This window comes from Myxine glutinosa, chromosome 1 (assembly GCF_964187855.1).
Source record: "Myxine glutinosa chromosome 1, kmMyxGlut1.1, whole genome shotgun sequence".
NCBI classification, from domain to species: domain Eukaryota; kingdom Metazoa; phylum Chordata; class Myxini; order Myxiniformes; family Myxinidae; genus Myxine; species Myxine glutinosa.
This window is the reverse complement of record NC_136261.1, coordinates 3,762,297-3,785,735: the sequence shown is the minus strand read 5'-3', so window position 1 is coordinate 3,785,735 and position 23,439 is coordinate 3,762,297. Positions and strand designations below refer to the sequence as shown.

The following is a 23,439-nucleotide window of genomic DNA, read 5'->3' as shown; positions in this document are numbered from 1 at the left end:
CGATCTATTTAACGCTTGGACCTGTGCCTCATTAGGGGACGCCGCAAACTGTTCTGCGTCAAACACCATGGTGACTATTAGTTAGCACCTGTTAACCTTCACACAAAAAGTTTCCAATTTTTTTTTTTTTTTGAAAAATTTGGGAATGTTAGAAAAATTCCAAACTTGGCATTTGAGAATGTTAGGGAATTCTATCCCAGACGCATGTTAGGGAATTTAATCCTGGACGAGGACCCCAATTTCAATTTGGGCCAATTTTGGACGAGTTCCCAATTTCTCAGACGAGCCCCCAATTTCTGTTACGTGCTCCTCCCCGACCCCTGGTCACGGTGTACCTCCGAGCCCCGAGAGGAGTCACGGCAGAAAAATGTGTTATTCTGTATGTCAAAGATCAATGGTGAAGCCACACCAATTGTTACAAACCAACAGGTATTGTATTAAGATCACACAAGAATAACAGTACAAAAACAATAGTAATCAATTGCACAACAAATAGTATATCATTCCTATGATGGATGGTACCATCAGGTTCGTACAATATAACTCACTGTGCTCCAAGTGAGCGAAAAGAGGAAGATTCCCAATGTCTCTATTCCCCGGCTTCAAGCCAAAGTCGATCCGCTCCAGCAATCGACAGATCAATGTCCAATCGAGACCAGAATCCCGTTGGGTTGGCAGTTACAGTCCGGCTGCCAAAGCTGTGCAAAGGCCCCCTCCAGGCGACTGGGAAATCCAAAGGCGCCCTCCCGGCGACTGGGAAATCACACCCTCGGGTGTGGACGTTCCACAGCTCGCAGTCGGCAAACCTCAGATTTCCCTTCAGATATATCCACGTTGCACACACACACACCAGATACGTCTGAAAGCGGTGAAATCGGCTGACGTGAAGCAAAGAAAAACCTTGCGCGACACGTAAAGGCTGAAGCAAAGCAAAGAAACCTTGCTCGACGCACAAAGTGCGCGAGTCAAAATGGCCGACGGCCGTACTCGAGACGGAACGGCAGTCCAGCGATTCTCTTCAGAATCGACCGCAAAACCTGACACGCAGGTTTATCTGTCACAGCGATAACAACTCTGTCGCAGGAATCCCTTTCCTGGGAAACCCCAAAGTTCACTCGTGACTCTTGCTCGCCAACGTTCGCTCTAGACCTTGAAGCGACTATGCTTCTTGTCCGACCGACTCCACTCGCTCCACCTTCTTTCTCCTCCTCTTCTTCGTCGTCCGGTTCCGGTTTCATTTAAAACTAACCTTTTCACCTTTTGAAAACAGTTCATAAACAATAAACCTTTTGACAACAATAATAGTACATGCAATCGAAAATGTTTACAGTGGATGAAAACCACCACAACGGAAGTGATGAATCCGTAACACATGTTTGACTGTAGGGAAGGTGTTCTTTTCTTTGAAGGCTTCATTTTGTTTTCTGTAAACATAGAGATGATGTGCTTTACCAAAACGCTCCGATTTGTCTTATCTGTCCACAGGACATTCTCCCAGAAGGATTTTGGCTTGTTCAGGTGCGTTTTGGCAAACTCTAGTCGGGCTTTCTCATGTCTCTCTCTCAGCAGTGGGGTCCTCCTGGGTCTCCTACCATAGAACCCCCTTTCATTGAGTTGGCGATGGATGGTGCAAGTCGAAACTGTCGTACCTTGTGTCTGAAGGTCAGCTTGAATCTGTTTGGCAGTTGATCGAGGTGCTTTCTCCACCATTCGAACAATCCTTCGCTGCAATCTTCGATCAAGTTTTCTCTTGCGGCCACGTCCAGGGAGGTTGGCTACAGTGCCATGGGCCTTAAACTTCCTGATAACATTGCATACAGTGGACACAGGAACATCAAGGTCTCTGGATATGAACTTGTAGCCTTGAGATTGTCCATGATTGGCTACAATCTTATGTCTGACCTCCTCAGACAATTCTCTGGCATTTTCTTTTCTCCATGCTCATTGCAGTACACACTGACACAAAACAGCAGAATGACTCCTTTTCTCTATTCAAACTGGTTGAATGATTGATTTTTTTTATATTGTAGGCACCTGCAACTCACCACAGGTGAGTTCAATTCCAAAGTAAAGGAGAATCACCTGCTTGAAATCTAATTATTTCTAACAGCTTCTAAAAGGTACCAATAATATTGTCCGGGCCATTTTGGGATTTCTGTGTGTAATCAGCTGGGAAATAGTCTTGTTTTCAGGTTTTTTTGTTTGTTCCACTGAAAACCAAAGAAATACAAATGTGGATACCAAAAGATTGTTTAAATTCAACAATTTTCTTCTGAAAGAAATGGTGCATTATTTGAAAAAAGTGCAAGGGTGCAAATATTTTTGGCCACGACTGTACCTGTGAGCATTTTGGTGTGCATACATGACACATATATGAACAAAGAGCACACACACACAGCACTAACCAGTGAGATGGGGTGCGTTTTCAGTTTTGTCCATTGGATCTGAAACAGATATGATAAACAGTACCAATGAATACGTGTTTCTCAACACCAAAACAACTCGCAGATTGTCATCACAAATGACGTTTAAAGTACATTCTGTTCCAAAAACAACAATCAAACTTGCACAGCGTTACAATGTAAGCAATAATTAGCATGAATCAACTTTGAGACCCCCAACAACTTGCATAAAAAACACATCAAATCAGCAATGAGTTACCATGCAGGATAGCAAAGGTGAATGTTCCCAAAAGAACATGCGTATGGAACTAGGTTGTGTGGGCGATGGGGAAAGACCCCGGGGAAGTCATCTGGGAGAGCAGGAAAGAGCCCGGTGAAGTCGTCTGGGAGAGCGGGAAAGAGCCCGGTGAAGTCGTCTGGGAGAGCGGGAAAGAGCCCGGTGAAGTCGTCTGGGAGAGCGGGAAAGGCCCTGGTGAAGTCGTGTGGGAGAGAGGGAAAGGCCCTGGTGAAGTCGTGTGGGAGAGAGGGAAAGGCTCCGGTGAAGTCGTGTGGGAGAGAGGGAAAGAGCCCGGTGAAGTCGTCTGGGAAAGCGGGAAAGGCCCTGGTGAAGTCGTGTGGGAGAGAGGGAAAGGGCCTGGTGAAGTCATGTGGGAGAGAGGGAAAGGCTCCGGTGAAGTCGTGTGGGAGAGAGGGAAAGGCTCCGGTGAAGTCGTGTGGGAGAGAGGGAAAGGCTCCGGTGAAGTCGTGTGGGAGAGAGGGAAAGGCCCTGGTGAAGTCATGTGGGACAGAGGGAAAGGCCCTGGTGAAGTCGTGTGGGAGAGGGAAAGGCTCCAGTGAAGTCATGTGGGAGAGAGGGAAAGGCCCTGGTGAAGTCTTGTGGGAGAGAGGGAAAGGCCCTGGTGAAGTATTGTGGGAGAGAGGGAACGGCTCCGGTGAAGTCTTTGTTACAGGGTCCTCTGCAATCTCGTGGTCTCGGTAACCCCCGAACCCCGAGAGGAACCCCGGCAGAAAGATATATCCTTGGTTGAAATTAATCAATAATGAAACCACACCAAGGGTGATGAACAAACAATATATTAAAAGCACACAAAAAAGAACCATACAACAATGGGGCAATCAACCCTACAATCCAATCTTAAGAAGCTAACCTAGCTCAAACTCACGGCACCCCCAGGGACTGAAACAGAGTCCTTCTCAATGTCTCCAGACCACAATGGTGCTCCCGGCGAAGATGCGATGGCGATGAGGCAGGTAAGGAGATGGAGGTAAGGCGGGGACCGTCACATGGTCCCAGCCAACCCCAATTGGCGGTGGAAAGAGGAATCCCAAAGACGCTAACCAAACGTGCACATACATCGGGCAGTCGCGAACCGCACCGTATTCTTCAAAGGCAACTGTCGCCACACACATCCTCGGCAAACCACCGGAGGGCGGGACCCGCGGACGCGGCTAAACCAAGGGTCCGCGAAGGACGCGCGAGGTCCCCGAAATGGCGGTCGGTTCTTCCTCGGGCCGCAGCCTCTAGTCGAAGATTCTCCGGAATCTCCCACCTGTACCTGGCTTCGCAGGCTTTTCCACGACACCAGCGATATCAACGATCGCACGAGATTCCTTTCCAGGCCTCAAAGTTCCTTCTCCATGGATGCTCGACCACGCTGGGTGCGGAGCCGTTACAAAACGCCTCGTTTCACCTCTGCCTCACGCGCTCTTCTTCCTCGCTCCACCTCTTCCAGTGCCCTATCCGATTTCCGGCATCATTTTTGTCATGAGCGCTTTTAAACCTTTTAACCACAATAACCCTTACTGAGAACCAACAATAATAATACCAACAATAATTAGGGCCGAATCCATAACAGTCTTGTGGGAGAGAGGGAAAGGCTCCGGTGAAGTCATGTGGGAGAGAGGGAAAGAGCCTGGTGAAGTCGTGTGGGAGAGAGGGAAAGGCTCCGGTGAAGTCGTGTGGGAGAGAGGGAAAGGCTCCGGTGAAGTCGTGTGGGAGAGAGGGAAAGGCTCCGGTGAAGTCTTGTGGGAGAGAGGGAAAGGCTCCGGTGAAGTCGTGTGGGAGAGAGGGAAAGACCCTGGTGAAGTCTTGTGGGGGAGAGGGAAAGGCCCTGGTGAAGTATTGTGGGAGAGAGGGAAAGGCTCCGTTGAAGTCGTGTGGGAGAGAGGGAAAGGCTCCGGTGAAGTCTTGTGGTAGAGAGGGAAAGGGCCTGGTGAAGTCGTGTGGGAGAGAGGGAAAGTCTCCGGTGAAGTCGTGTGGGAGAGAGGGAAAGGCTCCGGTGAAGTCGTGTGGGAGAGAGGGAAAGGCTCCGGTGAAGTCGTGTAGGAGAGAGGGAAAGGGCATGGTGAATTCGTGTGGGAGAGAGGGAAAGGCTCCGGTGAAGTCGTGTGGGAGAGAGGGAAAGGCTCCGTTGAAGTCGTGTGGGAGAGAGGGAAAGGCTCCGGTGAAGTCTTGTGGTGGAGAGGGAAAGGCCCTGGTGAAGTCTTGTGGGAGAGAGGGAAAGAGCCCGGTGAAGTATTGTGGGAGAGAGGGAAAGGCTCCGGTGAAGTCTTTTGGGAGAGAGGGAAAGGCCCTGGTGAAGTCTTGTGGGAGAGAGGGAAAGGCTCCGGTGAAGTCTTGTGGGAGAGAGGGAAAGGCTCCGGTGAAGTCGTGTGGGAGAGAGGGAAAGGCTCCGGTGAAGTCATGTGGGAGAGAGGGAAAGGCTCCGGTGAAGTCGTGTGGGAGAGAGGGAAAGGCTCCGGTGAAGTCGTGTGGGAGAGAGGGAAAGGCTCCGGTGAAGTCGTGTGGGAGAGAGGGAAAGGCTCCGGTGAAGTCTTGTGGTAGAGGGAAAGGCCCTGGTGAAGTCTTGTGGGATAGAGGGAAAGAGCCCGGTGAAGTATTGTGGGAGATTGGGAAAGGCTCCGGTGAAGTCTTTTGGGAGAGAGGGAAAGGCTCCAGTGAAATCTTGTGGGAGAGAGGGAAAGGCTCCGGTGAAGTCTGGTGGGAGAGAGGGAAAGGCTCCGGTGAAGTCGTGTGGGAGAGAGGGAAAGGCTCCGGTGAAGTCTTTGTTACGGGGTCCTCTGCAATCTCCTGGTCTCGGTAACCCCCGAACCCCGAGAGGATCCCCGGCAGAAAGATATATCCTTGGTTGAAATTAATCAACAATGAAACCACACCAAGGGTGATGAACAAACAATATATTAAAAGCACACAAAAAAGAACCATACAACAATGGGGCAATCAACCCTACAATCCAATCTTAAGAAGGTAACCTAGCTCAAACTCACGGCACCCCCAGGGACTGAAACAGAGTCCTTCTCAATGTCTCCAGACCACAATGGTGCTCCCGGCGATGGCGATGAGGCAGGTAAGGAGATGTAGGTAAGGTGGGGACCGTCACGTGGTCCCAGCCAACCCCAATTGGCGGTGGAAAGAGGAATCCCAAAGACGCTATCCAAACGTGCACATACACCGGGCAGTCGCGAACCGCACCGTATTGTTCAAAGGCCGCTGTCGCCACACACATCCTCGGCAAACCACCGGAGGGCGGGACCCGCGGACGCGGCTAACCAAGGGTCCGCGAACGACGCGTGAGGTCCCCGAAATGGCGGTCGGTTCTTCCTCGGGCCGCAACCTCTAGGCGAAGATTCTCCGGAATCTCCCACCTGTACCTGGCTTCGCAGGCTTTTCCACGACACCAGCGATATCAACGATCGCACGAGATTCCTTTCCAGGCCTCAAAGTTCCTTCTCCATGGCCGCTCGACCACGCTGGGTGCAGAGCTGTTACAAAACGCCTCGTTTCACCTCTGCCTGACGCGCTCTTCTTCCTCGCTCCACCTCTTCCGGTGCCCTATCCGATTTCCGGCATCGTTTTCGTCATGAGCGCTTTTAAACCTTTTAACCACAATAACCCTGACTGAGAACCAACAATAATAATAATACCAACAATAATTAGGGCCGAATCTGTAACAGTCTTGTGGGAGAGAGGGAAAGGCTCCGGTGAAGTCATGTGGGAGAGAGGGAAAGAGCCTGGTGAAGTCATGTGGGAGAGAGGGAAAGGCTCCGGTGAAGTCTTGTGGGAGAGAGGGAAAGGCTCCGGTGAAGTCTTGTGGCAGAGAGGGAAAGGCTCCGGTGAAGTCGTGTGGGAGAGAGGGAAAGGCTCCGGTGAAGTCTTGTGGCAGAGAGGGAAAGGCTCCGGTGAAGTCTTGTGGGAGAGAGGGAAAGGCTCCGGTGAAGTCGTGTGGGAGAAAGGGAAAGGGCCTGGTGAAGTCGTGTGGGAGAGAGGGAAAGTCTCCGGTGAAGTCGTGTGGGAGAGAGAGAAAGGCTCTGGTGAAGTCGTGTGGGAGAGAGGGAAAGTCTCCGGTGAAGTCGTGTGGGAGAGAGAGAAAGGCTCTGGTGAAGTCGTGTGGGAGAGTGGGAAAGGGCCCGTTGAGGTGACGTGGGCGAGAGGTGTGCCATTTTATTATTTATTTTATCTGCAAAGACGCTTGGTAATAAAACATGAAATGTTCCTTTAAGCCTCAAAATCAACAATTAATATTATCATTGGGTGATGACTCTAGGTGCATCCCAGGGTCCACCACGTGTGCCAGAAAACAACCGGACACTGGGTGGTTAAAAATAGCAAATAAACATGTTATAAATGGTGATTGTCTGGCGAAGAGAATGATGAGAGAAAGACAATGAAAGGTGAAGGAGAAAGTGCATTTATGGTCATCATACGAAAATACACCGTTTGGTTCTGCCTCTCTGTCTGTCTGTCTGACTGTCTGATTGTCTGTCTGTCTGTCTGTATGACCACGATACATTTGGTAGTTACTTATACAATCTCGACGAAACGTGACAGGAGGACTAAGAATCACACCATGGAGGTTGTCGCGACTTCATTTACTCCCCATCCCAAGGGGGTTTTCCGTCTTGGGTGAAATCCGTGGTAGGGTGTATTGATAGCTTATCATGCCTTTTTCCAAGGCCGCTTCTAATAACAAATGTAGTAACAACAATGGCAATGATAATAGCATAATATTAATGTTATTACTTAACAAAATTAATACTGAGTAATTACATCACCTCTCCCCAAAGGGTTTTCCGCCTTGGACATACGCCATGTTAACGTGCATAAATAAACTACCGTGGCATTTTGTGGGGCACCCCGACCACAAGTAAAAAATATTATTTACTTTTTTACAGAAGAAAAAAACATTACCTTTTACCTTTTTAAAAAGTTGGAAGTGCTGTTTTACACAAAAGTGAAAGGGAGTAAACCCGACGTTTTGGGGCATGCTGTGCTTATCGCATCTTCCAAAGACGAACGGACCCAAGCCGAGATAAACTCTAATCTATATACACCAGAAAGGATAATAGCATGACCCTTCCTGCCAAGAGAGCGCGTGTCGGCGTAGAAATCAAAAGGAAGACTTAGAGCAATTCAAGTATCAGTAGGAATCAAAAGGAAGACTTAGAGAAATTCAAGTATCAGTAGGAATCAAAAGGAAGACTTAGAGCAATTCAAGTATCAGGAGAAATCAAAAGGAAGACAGAGCAATTCAAGTATCAGTAGAAATCAAAAGGAAGACTTAGAGCAATTCAAGTATCAGTAGAAATCAAAAGGAAGACTTAGAGCAATTCAAGTATCAGGAGAAATCAAAAGGAAGACTTAGAGCAATTAAAAGATCAGTAGAAATCAAAAGGAAGACTTAGAGCAATTCTAATATCAGTAGAAATCAAAAGGAAGACTTAGAGCAATTCAAGTATCAGTAGGAATCAAAAGGAAGACAGAGCAATTCAAGTATCAGTAGAAATCAAAAGGAAGACTTAGAGCAATTCAAGTATCAGTAGAAATCAAAAGGAAGACTTAGAGCAATTCAAGTATCAGGAGAAATCAAAAGGAAGACTTAGAGCAATTAAAAGATCAGTAGAAATCAAAAGGAAGACTTAGAGCAATTCTAATATCAGTAGAAATCAAAAGGAAGACTTAGAGCAATTCAAGTATCAGGAGAAATCAAAAGGAAGACTTAGAGAAATTAAAAGATCAGTAGAAATCAAAAGGAAGACAGAGCAATTCAAGTATCAGTAGAAATCAAAAGGAAGACAGAGCAATTCAAGTATCAGTAGAAATCAAAAGGAAGACTTAGAGCAATTCAAGTATCAGGAGAAATCAAAAGGAAGACTTAGAGCAATTAAAAGATCAGTAGAAATCAAAAGGAAGACTTAGAGCAATTCTAATATCAGTAGAAATCAAAAGGAAGACTTAGAGCAATTCTAATATCAGTAGAAATCAAAAGGAAGACTTAGAGCAATTCTAATATCAGTAGAAATCAAAAGGAAGACTTAGAGCAATTCTAATATCAGTAGAAATCAAAAGGAAGACTTAGAGCAATTCTAATATCAGTAGAAATCAAAAGGAAGACTTAGAGCAATTCTAATATCAGTAGAAATCAAAACGAAAATTTAGAGCAATTCATAGATCAGTAGAAATCAAGAGGAAGACTTAGAGCAATTCTAACATCAGTAGAAATCAAAAGGAAGACTTAGAGCAATTCTACTATCAGTAGAAATCAAAAGGAAGACTTAAAGCAATTCTAATATCAGTAGAAATCAAAACGAAAATTTAGAGCAATTCAAATATCAGCAGAAATCAAAAGGAAGACTTAGACCAATTCATAGATCAGTAGAAATCAAAAGGAAGACTTAGAGCAATTCTAATATCAGTAGAAATCAAAAGGAAGACTTAGAGCAATTCAAGTATCAGTAGGAATCAAAAGTAAGACTTAGAGCAATTCAAGTATCAGTAGGAATCAAAAGGAAGACTTAGAGCAATTCAAGTATCAGTAGGAATCAAAAGGAAGACTTAGACCAATTAAAAGATCAGTAGAAATCAAAAGGAAGACTTAGAGAAATTAAAAGATCAGTAGAAATCAAAAGGAAGACTTCGACCAATTAAAAGATCAGTAGAAATCAAAAGGAAGACGTAGAGTAATTCTAATATCAGTAGAAATCAAAAGGAAGACAAAGCAATTCAAATATCAGTAGAAATCAAAAGGAAGACTTAGAGTAATTTTAATATCAGTAGAAATCAAAAGGAAGACTTAGAGCAATTCAAATATCAGTAGAAATCAAAAGGAAGACGTAGAGTAATTCTACTATCAGTAGAAATCAAAAGGAAGATGTAGAGCAATTCAAATATCAGCAGAAATCAAAAGGAAGACTTCGAGAAATTCAAAGATCAGCAGAAATCAAAAGGAAGATGTGGAGCAATTCAAATATCAGTATAAATCAAAAGGAAGACTTAGAGAAATTCAAAGATCAGTAGAAATCAAAAGGAAGACTTAGACCTATTCATAGATCAGTAGAAATCAAAAGGAAGACTTGGACCAATTAAAAGATCAGCAGAAATCAAAAGTAAGACTTTGAGCCATTCAAATATCAGTAGAAATCAAAAGGAAGACTTAGAGCCATTCAAATATCAGTAGAAATCAAAAGGAAGACTTAGACCAATTAAAAGATCAGTAGAAATCAAAAGGAAGACTTAGAGCAATTAAAATATCTGTAGAAATCAAAAGGAAGACTTAGAGCAATTAAAATATCAGTAGAAAACAAAAGGAAGACTTAGAGCAATTCAAGTATCAGTAGGAATCAAAAGGAAGACTTAGAGCAATTAAAATATCAGTAGAAATCAAAAGGAAGACTTAGAGCAATTAAAATATCAATAGAAATCAAAAGGAAGACAGAGCAATTCAAGTATCAGTAGGAATCAAAAGGAAGACTTAGAGCAATTCAAGTATCAGTAGGAATCAAAAGTAAGACTTAGCGCAATTCAAGTATCAGTAGGAATCAAAAGGAAGACTTAGACCAATTAAAAGATCAGTAGAAATCAAAGGGAAGACTTAGAGAAATTAAAAGATCAGTAGAAATCAAAAGGAAGACTTAGAGCAATTCAAGTATCAGTAGAAATCAAAAGGAAGACTTAGACCAATTAAAAGATCAGTAGAAATCAAAGGGAAGACTTAGAGAAATTAAAAGATCAGTAGAAATCAAAAGGAAGACTTAGAGCAATTCAAGTATCAGTAGGAATCAAAAGGAAGACTTAGAGAAATTAAAAGATCAGTAGAAATCAAAAGGAAGACTTAGAGCAATTCAAGTATCAGTAGGAATCAAAAGGAAGACTTAGACCAATTAAAAGATCAGTAGAAATCAAAGGTAAGACTTAGAGAAATTAAAAGATCAGTAGAAATCAAAAGGAAGACTTAGAGCAATTCAAGTATCAGTAGGAATCAAAAGGAAGACTTAGAGAAATTAAAAGATCAGTAGAAATCAAAAGGAAGACTTAGAGCAATTAAAATATCTGTAGAAATCAAAAGGAAGACTTAGAGCAATTCAAATATCAGTAGAAATCAAAAGGAAGACAAAGCAATTCAAATATCAGTAGAAATCAAAAGGAAGACTTAGAGCAATTCAAATATCAGCAGAAATCAAAAGGAAGACTTAGAGCAATTCAAATATCAGCAGAAATCAAAAGGAAGACTTAGACCTATTCATAAATCAGCACAAATCAAAAGGAAGATTTAGAGCAATTCAAATATCAGCAGAAATCAAAAGGAAGACTTCGAGAAATTCAAAGATCAGCAGAAATCAAAAGGAAGACTTAGACCTATTCATAAATCAGCACAAATCAAAAGGAAGATTTAGAGCAATTCAAATATCAGCAGAAATCAAAAGGAAGACTTCGAGAAATTCAAATATCAGTAGAAATCAAAAGGAAGACTTAGACCAATTAAAAGATCAGTAGAAATCAAAAGGAAGACTTACAGCAATTAAAAGATCAGTAGAAATCAAAAGGAAGACTTAGAGCAATTAAAATATCTGTAGAAATCAAAAGGAAGACAGAGTAATTCTACGATCAGTAGAAATCAAAAGGAAGATGGAGAGCAATTAAAAGATCAGTAGAAATCAAAAGGAAGATGTGGAGTAATTCTACTATCAGTAGAAATCAAAAGGAAGACTAAGAGCAATTCAAATATCAGTAGAAATCAAAAGGAAGATGTAGAGTAATTCTTCTATCAGTAGAAATCAAAAGGAAGACTAAGAGCAATTCAAATATCAGTAGAAATCAAAAGGAAGATGTAGAGTAATTCTACTATCAGTAGAAATCAAAAGGAAGACTAAGAGCAATTCAAATATCAGTAGAAATCAAAAGGAAGATGTAGAGTAATTCTACGATCAGTAGGAATCAAAAGGAAGACTTAGAGCAATTCAAATATCAGTAGAAATCAAAAGGAAGACTTAGAGCAATTCAAATATCAGTAGGAATCAAAAGGAAGACTTAGACCAATGAAAAGATCAGTAGAAATCAAAAGGAAGACTTAGAGAAATTAAAAGATCAGTAGAAATCAAAAGGAAGACTTAGACCAATTAAAAGATCAGTAGAAATCAAAAGGAAGATGTAGAGTAATTCTACTATCAGTAGAAATCAAAAGGAAGACTAAGAGCAATTCAAATATCAGTAGAAATCAAAAGGAAGACTTAGAGCAATTCAAATATCAGTAGAAATCAAAAGGAAGACTTAGAGCAATTCTAATATCAGTAGAAATCAAAAGGAAGACTTAGAGCAATTCAAATATCAGTAGAAATCAAGAGGAAGACTTAGAGCAATTCATAGATCAGTAGAAATCAAGAGGAAGACTTAGAGCAATTCATAGATCAGTAGAAATCAAGAGGAAGACTTACAGCAATTCTAATATCAGTAGAAATCAAAAGGAAGACTTAGAGCAATTCTAATATCAGTAGAAATCAAAAGGAAGACTTAGAGCAATTCTAATATCAGTAGAAATGAAAACGAAAATTTAGAGCAATTCAAATATCAGCAGAAATCAAAAGGAAGACTGAGAGCAATTAAAATATCTGTAGAAATCAAAAGGAAGACTTAGACCAATTAAAAGATCAGTAGAAATCAAAAGGAAGACTTAGAGAAATTGAAAGATCAGTAGAAATCAAAAGGAAGACTTAGAGCAATTCTAATATCAGTAGAAATCAAAAGGAAGACTTAGAGCAATTCAAATATCAGTAGAAATCAAGAGGAAGACTTACAGCAATTCTAATATCAGTAGAAATCAAAAGGAAGACTAAGAGCAATTCTAATATCAGTAGAAATGAAAACGAAAATTTAGAGCAATTCAAATATCAGCAGAAATCAAAAGGAAGACTTAGAGCAATTCAAATATCAGTAGAAATCAAGAGGAAGACTTACAGCAATTCTAATATCAGTAGAAATCAAAAGGAAGACTGAGAGCAATTAAAATATCAGTAGAAATCAAAAGGAAGACTTCGACCAATTCATAGATCAGTAGAAATCAAAAGGAAGACTTAGAGCAATTAAAATATCAGTAGAAATCAAAAGGAAGACTTAGAGCAATTCAAGTATCAGAAGGAATCAAAAGTAAGACTTAGAGCAATTCAAGTATCAGTAGGAATCAAAAGGAAGACTTAGAGCAATTAAAATATCAGTAGAAATCAAAAGGAAGACTTAGAGCAATTCAAGTATCAGTAGGAATCAAAAGAAAGACTTAGAGCAATTCAAGTATTAGTAGGAATCAAAAGGAAGACTTAGACCAATTAAAAGATCAGTAGAAATCAAAAGGAAGACTTAGAGAAATTAAAAGATCAGTAGAAATCAAAAGGAAGACTTAGACCAATTAATAGATCAGTAGAAATCAAAAGGAAGACGTAGAGAAATTCAAATATCAGTAGAAATCAAAAGGAAGACGTAGAGAAATTCAAATATCAGTAGAAATCAAAAGGAAGATGTAGAGAAATTCAAATATCAGTAGAAATCAAAAGGAAGATGTAGAGCAATTCAAATATCAGAAGGAATCAAAAGGAAGATGTAGACCAATTCATAGATCAGTAGAAATCAAAAGGAAGATGTAGAGCAATTCAAATATCAGCAGAAATCAAAAGGAAGACTTAGACCTATTCATAGATCAGCAGAAATCAAAAGGAAGATGTAGAGCAATTCAACTCTCAGTAGAAATCAAAAGGAAGATGTAGAGCAATTCATATATCAGCAGAAATCAAAAGGAAGACTGAGAGAAATTCAAAGATCAGCAGAAATCAAAAGGAAGATTTAGAGCAATTCAAATATCAGCAAAAATCAAAAGGAAGACTCAGAGAAATTCAAAGATCAGCAGAAATCAAAAGGAAGATTTAGAGCAATTCAAATATCAGCAGAAATCAAAAGGAAGATTTAGAGAAATTCAAAGATCAGCAGAAATCAAAAGGAAGATTTAGACCTATTCATAGATCAGTAGCAATCAAAAGGAATACTTGGACCAATTAAAAGATCAGCAGAAATCAAAAGGAAGACTTAGACCTATTCAAATATCAGTAGAAATCAAAAGGAAGACTTAGACCAATGAAAATATCAGTAAAAATCAAAAGGAAGACTCAGAGCAATTAAGATATCTGTAGAAATCAAAAGGAAGACAGAGAGCAATTAAAATATCTGTAGAAATCAAAAGGAAGACAGAGCAATTAAAATATCTGTAGAAATCAAAAGGAAGACTTAGAGCAATTAAAATATCTGTAGAAATCAAAAGGAAGACTTAGAGCAATTAAAATATCTGTAGAAATCAAAAGGAAGTCTTAGAGCAATTAAAATATCTGTAGAAATCAAAAGGAAGACTTGGACCTATTCATAGATCAGTAGAAATCAAAAGGAAGACTTAGACCAATTCATAGAGCAACAGAAATCAAAAGGAAGACTTAGACCTATTCATAGATAAGTAGAAATCAAAAGGAAGACTTAGACCTATTCATAGATCAGCAGAAATCAAAAGGAAGACTTAGACCAATGAAAATATCAGTAGAAATCAAAAGGAAGACTTGGACCTATTCATAGATCAGTAGAAATCAAAAGGAAGACTTAGACCTATTCATAGATCAGTAGAAATCAAAAGGAAGACTTGGACCTATTCATAGATCAGCAGAAATCAAAAGGAAGACTTAGACCAATGAAAATATCAGTAGAAATCAAAAGGAAGACTTGGACCTCTTCATAGATCAGTAGAAATCAAAAGGAAGACTTAGACCTATTCATAGATCAGCAGAAATCAAAAGGAAGACTTAGACCTATTCATAGATCAGCAGAAATCAAAAGGAAGACTTAGACCAATGAAAATATCAGTAAAAATCAAAAGGAAGACTTAGACCTATTCATAGATCAGTAGAAATCAAAAGGAAGACTTCGACCTATTCATAGATCAGCAGAAATCAAAAGGAAGACTTCGACCTATTCATAGATCAGCAGAAATCAAAAGGAAGACTTAGACCTATTCATAGATCAGCAGAAATCAAAAGGAAGACTTAGACCTATTCATAGATCAGCAGAAATCAAAAGGAAGACTTAGACCTATTCATAGATCAGCAGAAATCAAAAGGAAGACTTAGACCTATTCATAGATCAGTAGAAATCAAAAGGAAGACTTAGACCTATTCATAGATCAGTAGAAATCAAAAGGAAGACTTGGAGAAATTCATAGATCAGCAGAAATCAAAAGGAAGACTTAGACCTATTCATAGATCAGCAGAAATCAAAAGGAAGACTTAGACCAATTCATAGATCAGTAGAAATCAAAAGGAAGACTTAGACCTATTCATAGATCAGTAGAAATCAAAAGGAAGACTTAGAGCAATTCTAATATCAATAGAAATCAAAAGGAAGACTTAGACCAATTCATAGATCAACAGATATCAAAAGGAAGACTTGGAGAAATTCATAGATCAGCAGAAATCAAAAGGAAGACTTAGACCTATTCATAGATCAGCAGAAATCAAAAGGAAGACTTCGACCTATTCATAGATCAGCAGAAATCAAAAGGAAGACTTAGACCTATTCATAGATCAGCAGAAATCAAAAGGAAGACTTAGACCTATTCATAGATCAGCAGAAATCAAAAGGAAGACTTAGACCAATTCATAGATCAGTAGAAATCAAAAGGAAGACTTAGAGCAATTCTAATATCAATAGAAATCAAAAGGAAGACTTCGACCTATTCATAGATCAGCAGAAATCAAAAGGAAGACTTAGACCTATTCATAGATCAGCAGAAATCAAAAGGAAGACTTAGACCTATTCATAGATCAGTAGAAATCAAAAGGAAGACTTGGACCAATTAAAAGATCAGCAGAAATCAAAAGTAAGACTTTGAGCCATTCAAATATCAGTAGAAATCAAAAGGAAGACTTAGAGCCATTCAAATATCAGTAGAAATCAAAAGGAAGACTTAGACCAATTAAAAGATCAGTAGAAATCAAAAGGAAGACTTAGAGCAATTAAAATATCTGTAGAAATCAAAAGGAAGACTTAGAGCAATTAAAATATCAGTAGAAAACAAAAGGAAGACTTAGAGCAATTCAAGTATCAGTAGGAATCAAAAGGAAGATGTAGAGCAATTAAAAGATCAGTAGAAATCAAAAGGAAGATGTAGAGTAATTCTACTTTCAGTAGAAATCAAAAGGAAGACTTAGAGCAATTCAAGTATCAGTAGGAATCAAAAGGAAGACTTAGAGCAATTAAAATATCAGTAGAAATCAAAAGGAAGACTTAGAGCAATTAAAATATCAATAGAAATCAAAAGGAAGACAGAGCAATTCAAGTATCAGTAGGAATCAAAAGGAAGACTTAGAGCAATTCAAGTATCAGTAGGAATCAAAAGTAAGACTTAGACCAATTCAAGTATCAGTAGGAATCAAAAGGAAGACTTAGACCAATTAAAAGATCAGTAGAAATCAAAGGGAAGACTTAGAGAAATTAAAAGATCAGTAGAAATCAAAAGGAAGACTTAGAGCAATTCAAGTATCAGTAGAAATCAAAAGGAAGACTTAGACCAATTAAAAGATCAGTAGAAATCAAAGGGAAGACTTAGAGAAATTAAAAGATCAGTAGAAATCAAAAGGAAGACTTAGAGCAATTCAAGTATCAGTAGGAATCAAAAGGAAGACTTAGAGAAATTAAAAGATCAGTAGAAATCAAAAGGAAGACTTAGAGCAATTCAAGTATCAGTAGGAATCAAAAGGAAGACTTAGACCAATTAAAAGATCAGTAGAAATCAAAGGTAAGACTTAGAGAAATTAAAAGATCAGTAGAAATCAAAAGGAAGACTTAGAGCAATTCAAGTATCAGTAGGAATCAAAAGGAAGACTTAGAGAAATTAAAAGATCAGTAGAAATCAAAAGGAAGACGTAGAGCAATTCTAATATCAGTAGAAATCAAAATGAAGACAAAGCAATTCAAATATCAGTAGAAATCAAAAGGAAGACTTAGAGCAATTCAAATATCAGCAGAAATCAAAAGGAAGACTTAGACCTATTCATAGATCAGTAGAAATCAAAAGGAAGACTTAGACCTATTCATAGATCAGCAGAAATCAAAAGGAAGACTTAGACCAATGAAAATATCAGTAGAAATCAAAAGGAAGACTTGGACCTATTCATAGATCAGTAGAAATCAAAAGGAAGACTTAGACCAATTCATAGAGCAACAGAAATCAAAAGGAAGACTTAGACCTATTCATAGATAAGTAGAAATCAAAAGGAAGACTTAGACCAATTAAAAGATCAGTAGAAATCAAAAGGAAGACTTACAGCAATTAAAAGATCAGTAGAAATCAAAAGGAAGACAGAGCAATTAAAATATCTGTAGAAATCAAAAGGAAGACAGAGTAATTCTACGATCAGTAGAAATCAAAAGGAAGATGGAGAGCAATTAAAAGATCAGTAGAAATCAAAAGGAAGACAGAGCAATTAAAATATCTGTAGAAATCAAAAGGAAGACAGAGTAATTCTACGATCAGTAGAAATCAAAAGGAAGATGGAGAGCAATTAAAAGATCAGTAGAAATCAAAAGGAAGATGTGGAGTAATTCTACTATCAGTAGAAATCAAAAGGAAGACTAAGAGCAATTCAAATATCAGTAGAAATCAAAAGGAAGATGTAGAGTAATTCTTCTATCAGTAGAAATCAAAAGGAAGACTAAGAGCAATTCAAATATCAGTAGAAATCAAAAGGAAGATGTAGAGTAATTCTACTATCAGTAGAAATCAAAAGGAAGACTAAGAGCAATTCAAATATCAGTAGAAATCAAAAGGAAGATGTAGAGTAATTCTACGATCAGTAGGAATCAAAAGGAAGACTTAGAGCAATTCAAATATCAGTAGAAATCAAAAGGAAGACTTAGAGCAATTCAAATATCAGTAGGAATCAAAAGGAAGACTTAGACCAATGAAAAGATCAGTAGAAATCAAAAGGAAGACTTAGAGAAATTAAAAGATCAGTAGAAATCAAAAGGAAGACTTAGACCAATTAAAAGATCAGTAGAAATCAAAAGGAAGATGTAGAGTAATTCTACTATCAGTAGAAATCAAAAGGAAGACTAAGAGCAATTCAAATATCAGTAGAAATCAAAAGGAAGATGTAGAGTAATTCTTCTATCAGTAGAAATCAAAAGGAAGATGAAGAGCAATTCTAATATCAGTAGAAATCAAAAGGAAGACTTAGAGCAATTCAAATATCAGTAGAAATCAAAAGGAAGACTGAGAGCAATTAAAATATCAGTAGAAATCAAAAGGAAGACTTCGACCAATTCATAGATCAGTAGAAATCAAAAGGAAGACTTAGAGCAATTAAAATATCAGTAGAAATCAAAAGGAAGACTTAGAGCAATTCAAGTATCAGAAGGAATCAAAAGTAAGACTTAGAGCAATTCAAGTATCAGTAGGAATCAAAAGGAAGACTTAGAGCAATTAAAATATCAGTAGAAATCAAAAGGAAGACTTAGAGCAATTCAAGTATCAGTAGGAATCAAAAGAAAGACTTAGAGCAATTCAAGTATTAGTAGGAATCAAAAGGAAGACTTAGACCAATTAAAAGATCAGTAGAAATCAAAAGGAAGACTTAGAGAAATTAAAAGATCAGTAGAAATCAAAAGGAAGACTTAGACCAATTAATAGATCAGTAGAAATCAAAAGGAAGACGTAGAGAAATTCAAATATCAGTAGAAATCAAAAGGAAGATGTAGAGCAATTCAAATATCAGAAGGAATCAAAAGGAAGATGTAGAGCAATTCAAATATCAGCAGAAATCAAAAGGAAGATGTAGAGCAATTCAAATATCAGCAGAAATCAAAAGGAAGACTTAGACCAATTCATAGATCAGTAGAAATCAAAAGGAAGACTTAGACCTATTCATAGATCAGCAGAAATCAAAAGGAAGACTTAGACCTATTCATAGATCAGCAGAAATCAAAAGGAAGATGTAGAGCAATTCAACTCTCAGTAGAAATCAAAAGGAAGATGTAGAGCAATTCATATATCAGCAGAAATCAAAAGGAAGACTGAGAGAAATTCAAAGATCAGCAGAAATCAAAAGGAAGATTTAGAGCAATTCAAATATCAGCAGAAATCAAAAGGAAGACTCAGAGAAATTCAAAGATCAGCAGAAATCAAAAGGAAGATTTAGAGCAATTCAAATATCAGCAGAAATCAAAAGGAAGATTTAGAGAAATTCAAAGATCAGCAGAAATCAAAAGGAAGATTTAGACCTATTCATAGATCAGTAGCAATCAAAAGGAAAACTTGGACCAATTAAAAGATCAGCAGAAATCAAAAGGAAGACTTAGACCAATGAAAATATCAGTAAAAATCAAAAGGAAGACTCAGAGCAATTAAGATATCTGTAGAAATCAAAAGGAAGACAGAGAGCAATTAAAATATCTGTAGAAATCAAAAGGAAGACTGAGAGCAATTAAAATATCTGTAGAAATCAAAAGGAAGACTTAGAGCAATTAAAATATCTGTAGAAATCAAAAGGAAGACTTAGAGCAATTAAAATATCTGTAGAAATCAAAAGGAAGTCTTAGAGCAATTAAAATATCTGTAGAAATCAAAAGGAAGACTTAGACCTATTCATAGATCAGTAGAAATCAAAAGGAAGACTTAGACCAATGAAAATATCAGTAAAAATCAAAAGGAAGACTCAGAGCAATTAAGATATCTGTAGAAATCAAAAGGAAGACAGAGAGCAATTAAAATATCTGTAGAAATCAAAAGGAAGACTGAGAGCAATTAAAATATCTGTAGAAATCAAAAGGAAGACTTAGAGCAATTAAAATATCTGTAGAAATCAAAAGGAAGACTTAGAGCAATTAAAATATCTGTAGAAATCAAAAGGAAGTCTTAGAGCAATTAAAATATCTGTAGAAATCAAAAGGAAGACTTAGACCTATTCATAGATCAGTAGAAATCAAAAGGAAGACTTAGACCTATTCATAGATCAGCAGAAATCAAAAGGAAGACTTAGACCAATGAAAATATCAGTAGAAATCAAAAGGAAGACTTGGACCTATTCATAGATCAGTAGAAATCAAAAGGAAGACTTAGACCAATTCATAGAGCAACAGAAATCAAAAGGAAGACTTAGACCTATTCATAGATAAGTAGAAATCAAAAGGAAGACTTAGACCTATTCATAGATCAGCAGAAATCAAAAGGAAGACTTAGACCAATGAAAATATCAGTAGAAATCAAAAGGAAGACTTGGACCTATTCATAGATCAGTAGAAATCAAAAGGAAGACTTAGACCTATTCATAGATCAGTAGAAATCAAAAGGAAGACTTGGACCTATTCATAGATCAGCAGAAATCAAAAGGAAGACTTAGACCAATGAAAATATCAGTAAAAATCAAAAGGAAGACTTAGACCTATTCATAGATCAGTAGAAATCAAAAGGAAGACTTCGACCTATTCATAGATCAGCAGAAATCAAAAGGAAGACTTCGACCTATTCATAGATCAGCAGAAATCAAAAGGAAGACTTAGACCTATTCATAGATCAGCAGAAATCAAAAGGAAGACTTAGACCTATTCATAGATCAGCAGAAATCAAAAGGAAGACTTAGACCTATTCATAGATCAGTAGAAATCAAAAGGAAGACTTAGACCTATTCATAGATCAGTAGAAATCAAAAGGAAGACTTGGAGAAATTCATAGATCAGCAGAAATCAAAAGGAAGACTTAGACCTATTCATAGATCAGCAGAAATCAAAAGGAAGACTTAGACCAATTCATAGATCAGTAGAAATCAAAAGGAAGACTTAGACCTATTCATAGATCAGTAGAAATCAAAAGGAAGACTTAGAGCAATTCTAATATCAATAGAAATCAAAAGGAAGACTTAGACCAATTCATAGATCAACAGATATCAAAAGGAAGACTTGGAGAAATTCATAGATCAGCAGAAATCAAAAGGAAGACTTAGACCTATTCATAGATCAGCAGAAATCAAAAGGAAGACTTCGACCTATTCATAGATCAGCAGAAATCAAAAGGAAGACTTAGACCTATTCATAGATCAGCAGAAATCAAAAGGAAGACTTAGACCTATTCATAGATCAGCAGAAATCAAAAGGAAGACTTAGACCAATTCATAGATCAGTAGAAATCAAAAGGAAGACTTAGACCTATTCATAGATCAGTAGAAATCAAAAGGAAGACTTAGAGCAATTCTAATATCAATAGAAATCAAAAGGAAGACTTCGACCTATTCATAGATCAGCAGAAATCAAAAGGAAGACTTAGACCTATTCATAGATCAGCAGAAATCAAAAGGAAGACTTAGAGCAATTCTAATATCAGTAGAAATCAAAAGGAAGACTTAGAGCAATTCTAATATCAGTAGAAATCAAAAGGAAAACTTACAGCAATTCTAATATCAGTAGAAATCAAAAGGAAGACTTAGGGCAATTCTAATATCAGTAGAAATCAAAAGGAAGCCTTAGAGCAATTCTAATATCAGTAGAAATCAAAAGGAAGACTTAGAGCAATTCTAATATCAGTAGAAATCAAAAGGAAAACTTACAGCAATTCTAATATCAGTAGAAATCAAAAGGAAGACTTAGGGCAATTCTAATATCAGTGGAAATCAAAACGAAAATTTAGAGCAATTCATAGATCAGTAGAAATCAAAAGGAAGACTTAGTAGAAATCAAAAGGAAGACTTAGAGCAATTCTAATATCAGTAGAAATCAAAAGGAAGACTTCGAGCAATTCTAATATCAGTAGAAATCAAAACAAAAATTTAGAGCAATTCAAATATCAGCAGAAATCAAAAGGAAGACTGAGAGCAATTAAAATATCAGTAGAAATCAAAAGGAAGACTTAGACCAATTCATAGATCAGTAGAAATCAAAAGGAAGACTTAGAGTAATTAAAATATCAGTAGAAATCAAAAGGAAGACTTAGAGCAATTAAAATATCAGTAGAAATCAAAAGGAAGATGTAGAGTAATTCTACTATCAGTAGAAATCAAAAGGAAGACTTAGAGCAATTAAAAGATCAGTAGAAATCAAAAGGAAGATGTAGAGTAATTCTGTCAGTAGAAATCAAAAGGAAGATGTAGAGCAATTCAAGTGTCAGTAGGAATCAAAAGGAAGACTTGGACCTATTCATAGATCAGTAGAAATCAAAAGGAAGACAGAGAAATTAAAAGATCAGCAGAAATCAAAAGGAAGACTTAGACCAATTAAAAGATCAGTAGAAATCAAAAGGAAGACGTAGAGTAATTCTAATATCAGTAGAAATCAAAAGGAAGACAAAGCAATTCAAATATCAGCAGAAATCAAAAGGAAGACTTCGAGAAATTCAAAGATCAGCAGAAATCAAAAGGAAGATGTAGAGCAATTCAAATATCAGTAAAAATCAAAAGGAAGACTTAGACCTATTCATAGATCAGTAAAAATCAAAAGGAAGACTTAGACCTATTCATAGATCAGTAGAAATCAAAAGGAAGACTTAGAGACCTATTCATAGATCAGTAGAAATCAAAAGGAAGACTTGGACCAATTAAAAGATCAGCAGAAATCAAAAGTAAGACTTAGAGCCATTCAAATATCAGTAGAAATCAAAAGGAAGACTTAGAGCAATTAAAATATCTGTAGAAATGAAAAGGAAGACTTAGAGCCATTCAAATATCAGTGGAAATCAAAAGGAAGACAGACAAATTAAAAGATCAGTAGAAATCAAAAGGAAGACTTACAGCAATTAAAAGATCAGTAGAAATCAAAAGGAAGACTTAGAGCAATTAAAATATCTGGAGAAATCAAAAGGAAGACTTAGACCAATTAAAAGATCAGTAGAAATCAAAAGGAAGACTTACAGCAATTAAAAGATCAGTAGAAATCAAAAGGAAGATGTAGAGCAATTAAAAGATCAGTAGAAATCAAAAGGAAGATGTAGAGTAATTCTTCTATCAGTAGAAATCAATAGGAAGACTAAGAGCAATTCAAATATCAGTAGAAATCAAAAGGAAGATGTAGAGCAATTAAAATATCAGTAGAAATCAAAAGGAAGACTTAGAGCAATTCAAGTATCAGTAGGAATCAAAAGGAAGACTTAGACCAATTAAAAGATCAGTATAAATCAAAAGGAAGACGTAGAGTAATTCTACTATCAGTAGAAATCAAAAGGAAGACTAAGAGCAATTCAAATATCAGTAGAAATCAAAAGGAAGACGTAGAGTAATTCTTCTATCAGTAGAAATCAAAAGGAAGATGTAGCACAATTCAAATGTCAGCAGAAATCAAAAGGAAGACTTCGAGAAATTCAAAGATCAGCAGAAATCAAAAGGTAGACTTAGACCTATTCATAGATCAGCAGAAATCAAAAGGAAGACTTAGAGCAATTCAAGTATCAGTAGGAATCAAAAGGAAGACTTAGACCAATTCAAAGATCAGGAGAAATCAAAAGGAAGATGTAGAGCAATTAAAATATCAATAGAAATCAAAAGGAAGATGTAGAGCAATTAAAATATCAGTAGAAATCAAAAGGAAGATGGAGAGCAATTCAAATATCAGTAGAAATCAAAAGGAAGATGTAGAGCAATTCAAATATCAGTAAGAATCAAAAGGAAGATGTAGAGCAATTCAAATATCAGTAGAAATCAAAAGGAAGATGTAGAGCAATTCAAATATCAGTAGAAATCAAAAGGAAGATGTAGAGCAATT

At 37.6% G+C, this 23,439-nt stretch overlaps 1 protein-coding gene across 2 annotated transcripts in view; it reads right to left on the bottom strand.

The window, feature by feature from the left end:
• The window catches only part of BLTP3B (bridge-like lipid transfer protein family member 3B), a 115,636-nt gene that overhangs the window by 86,365 nt on the left and 5,832 nt on the right, over positions 1-23,439 (bottom strand). For both annotated transcript variants that reach the window (XR_013623221.1, XM_068106286.2), the window contains exon 3: positions 2,406-2,444. Coding sequence is in view for 1 of the 2 variants with exons in the window: in XM_068106286.2 (XP_067962387.2) it covers positions 2,406-2,444 (39 nt within the window). In the remaining variant the exon portion in view is untranslated. The remainder of the gene's footprint in view (positions 1-2,405; positions 2,445-23,439) is intronic.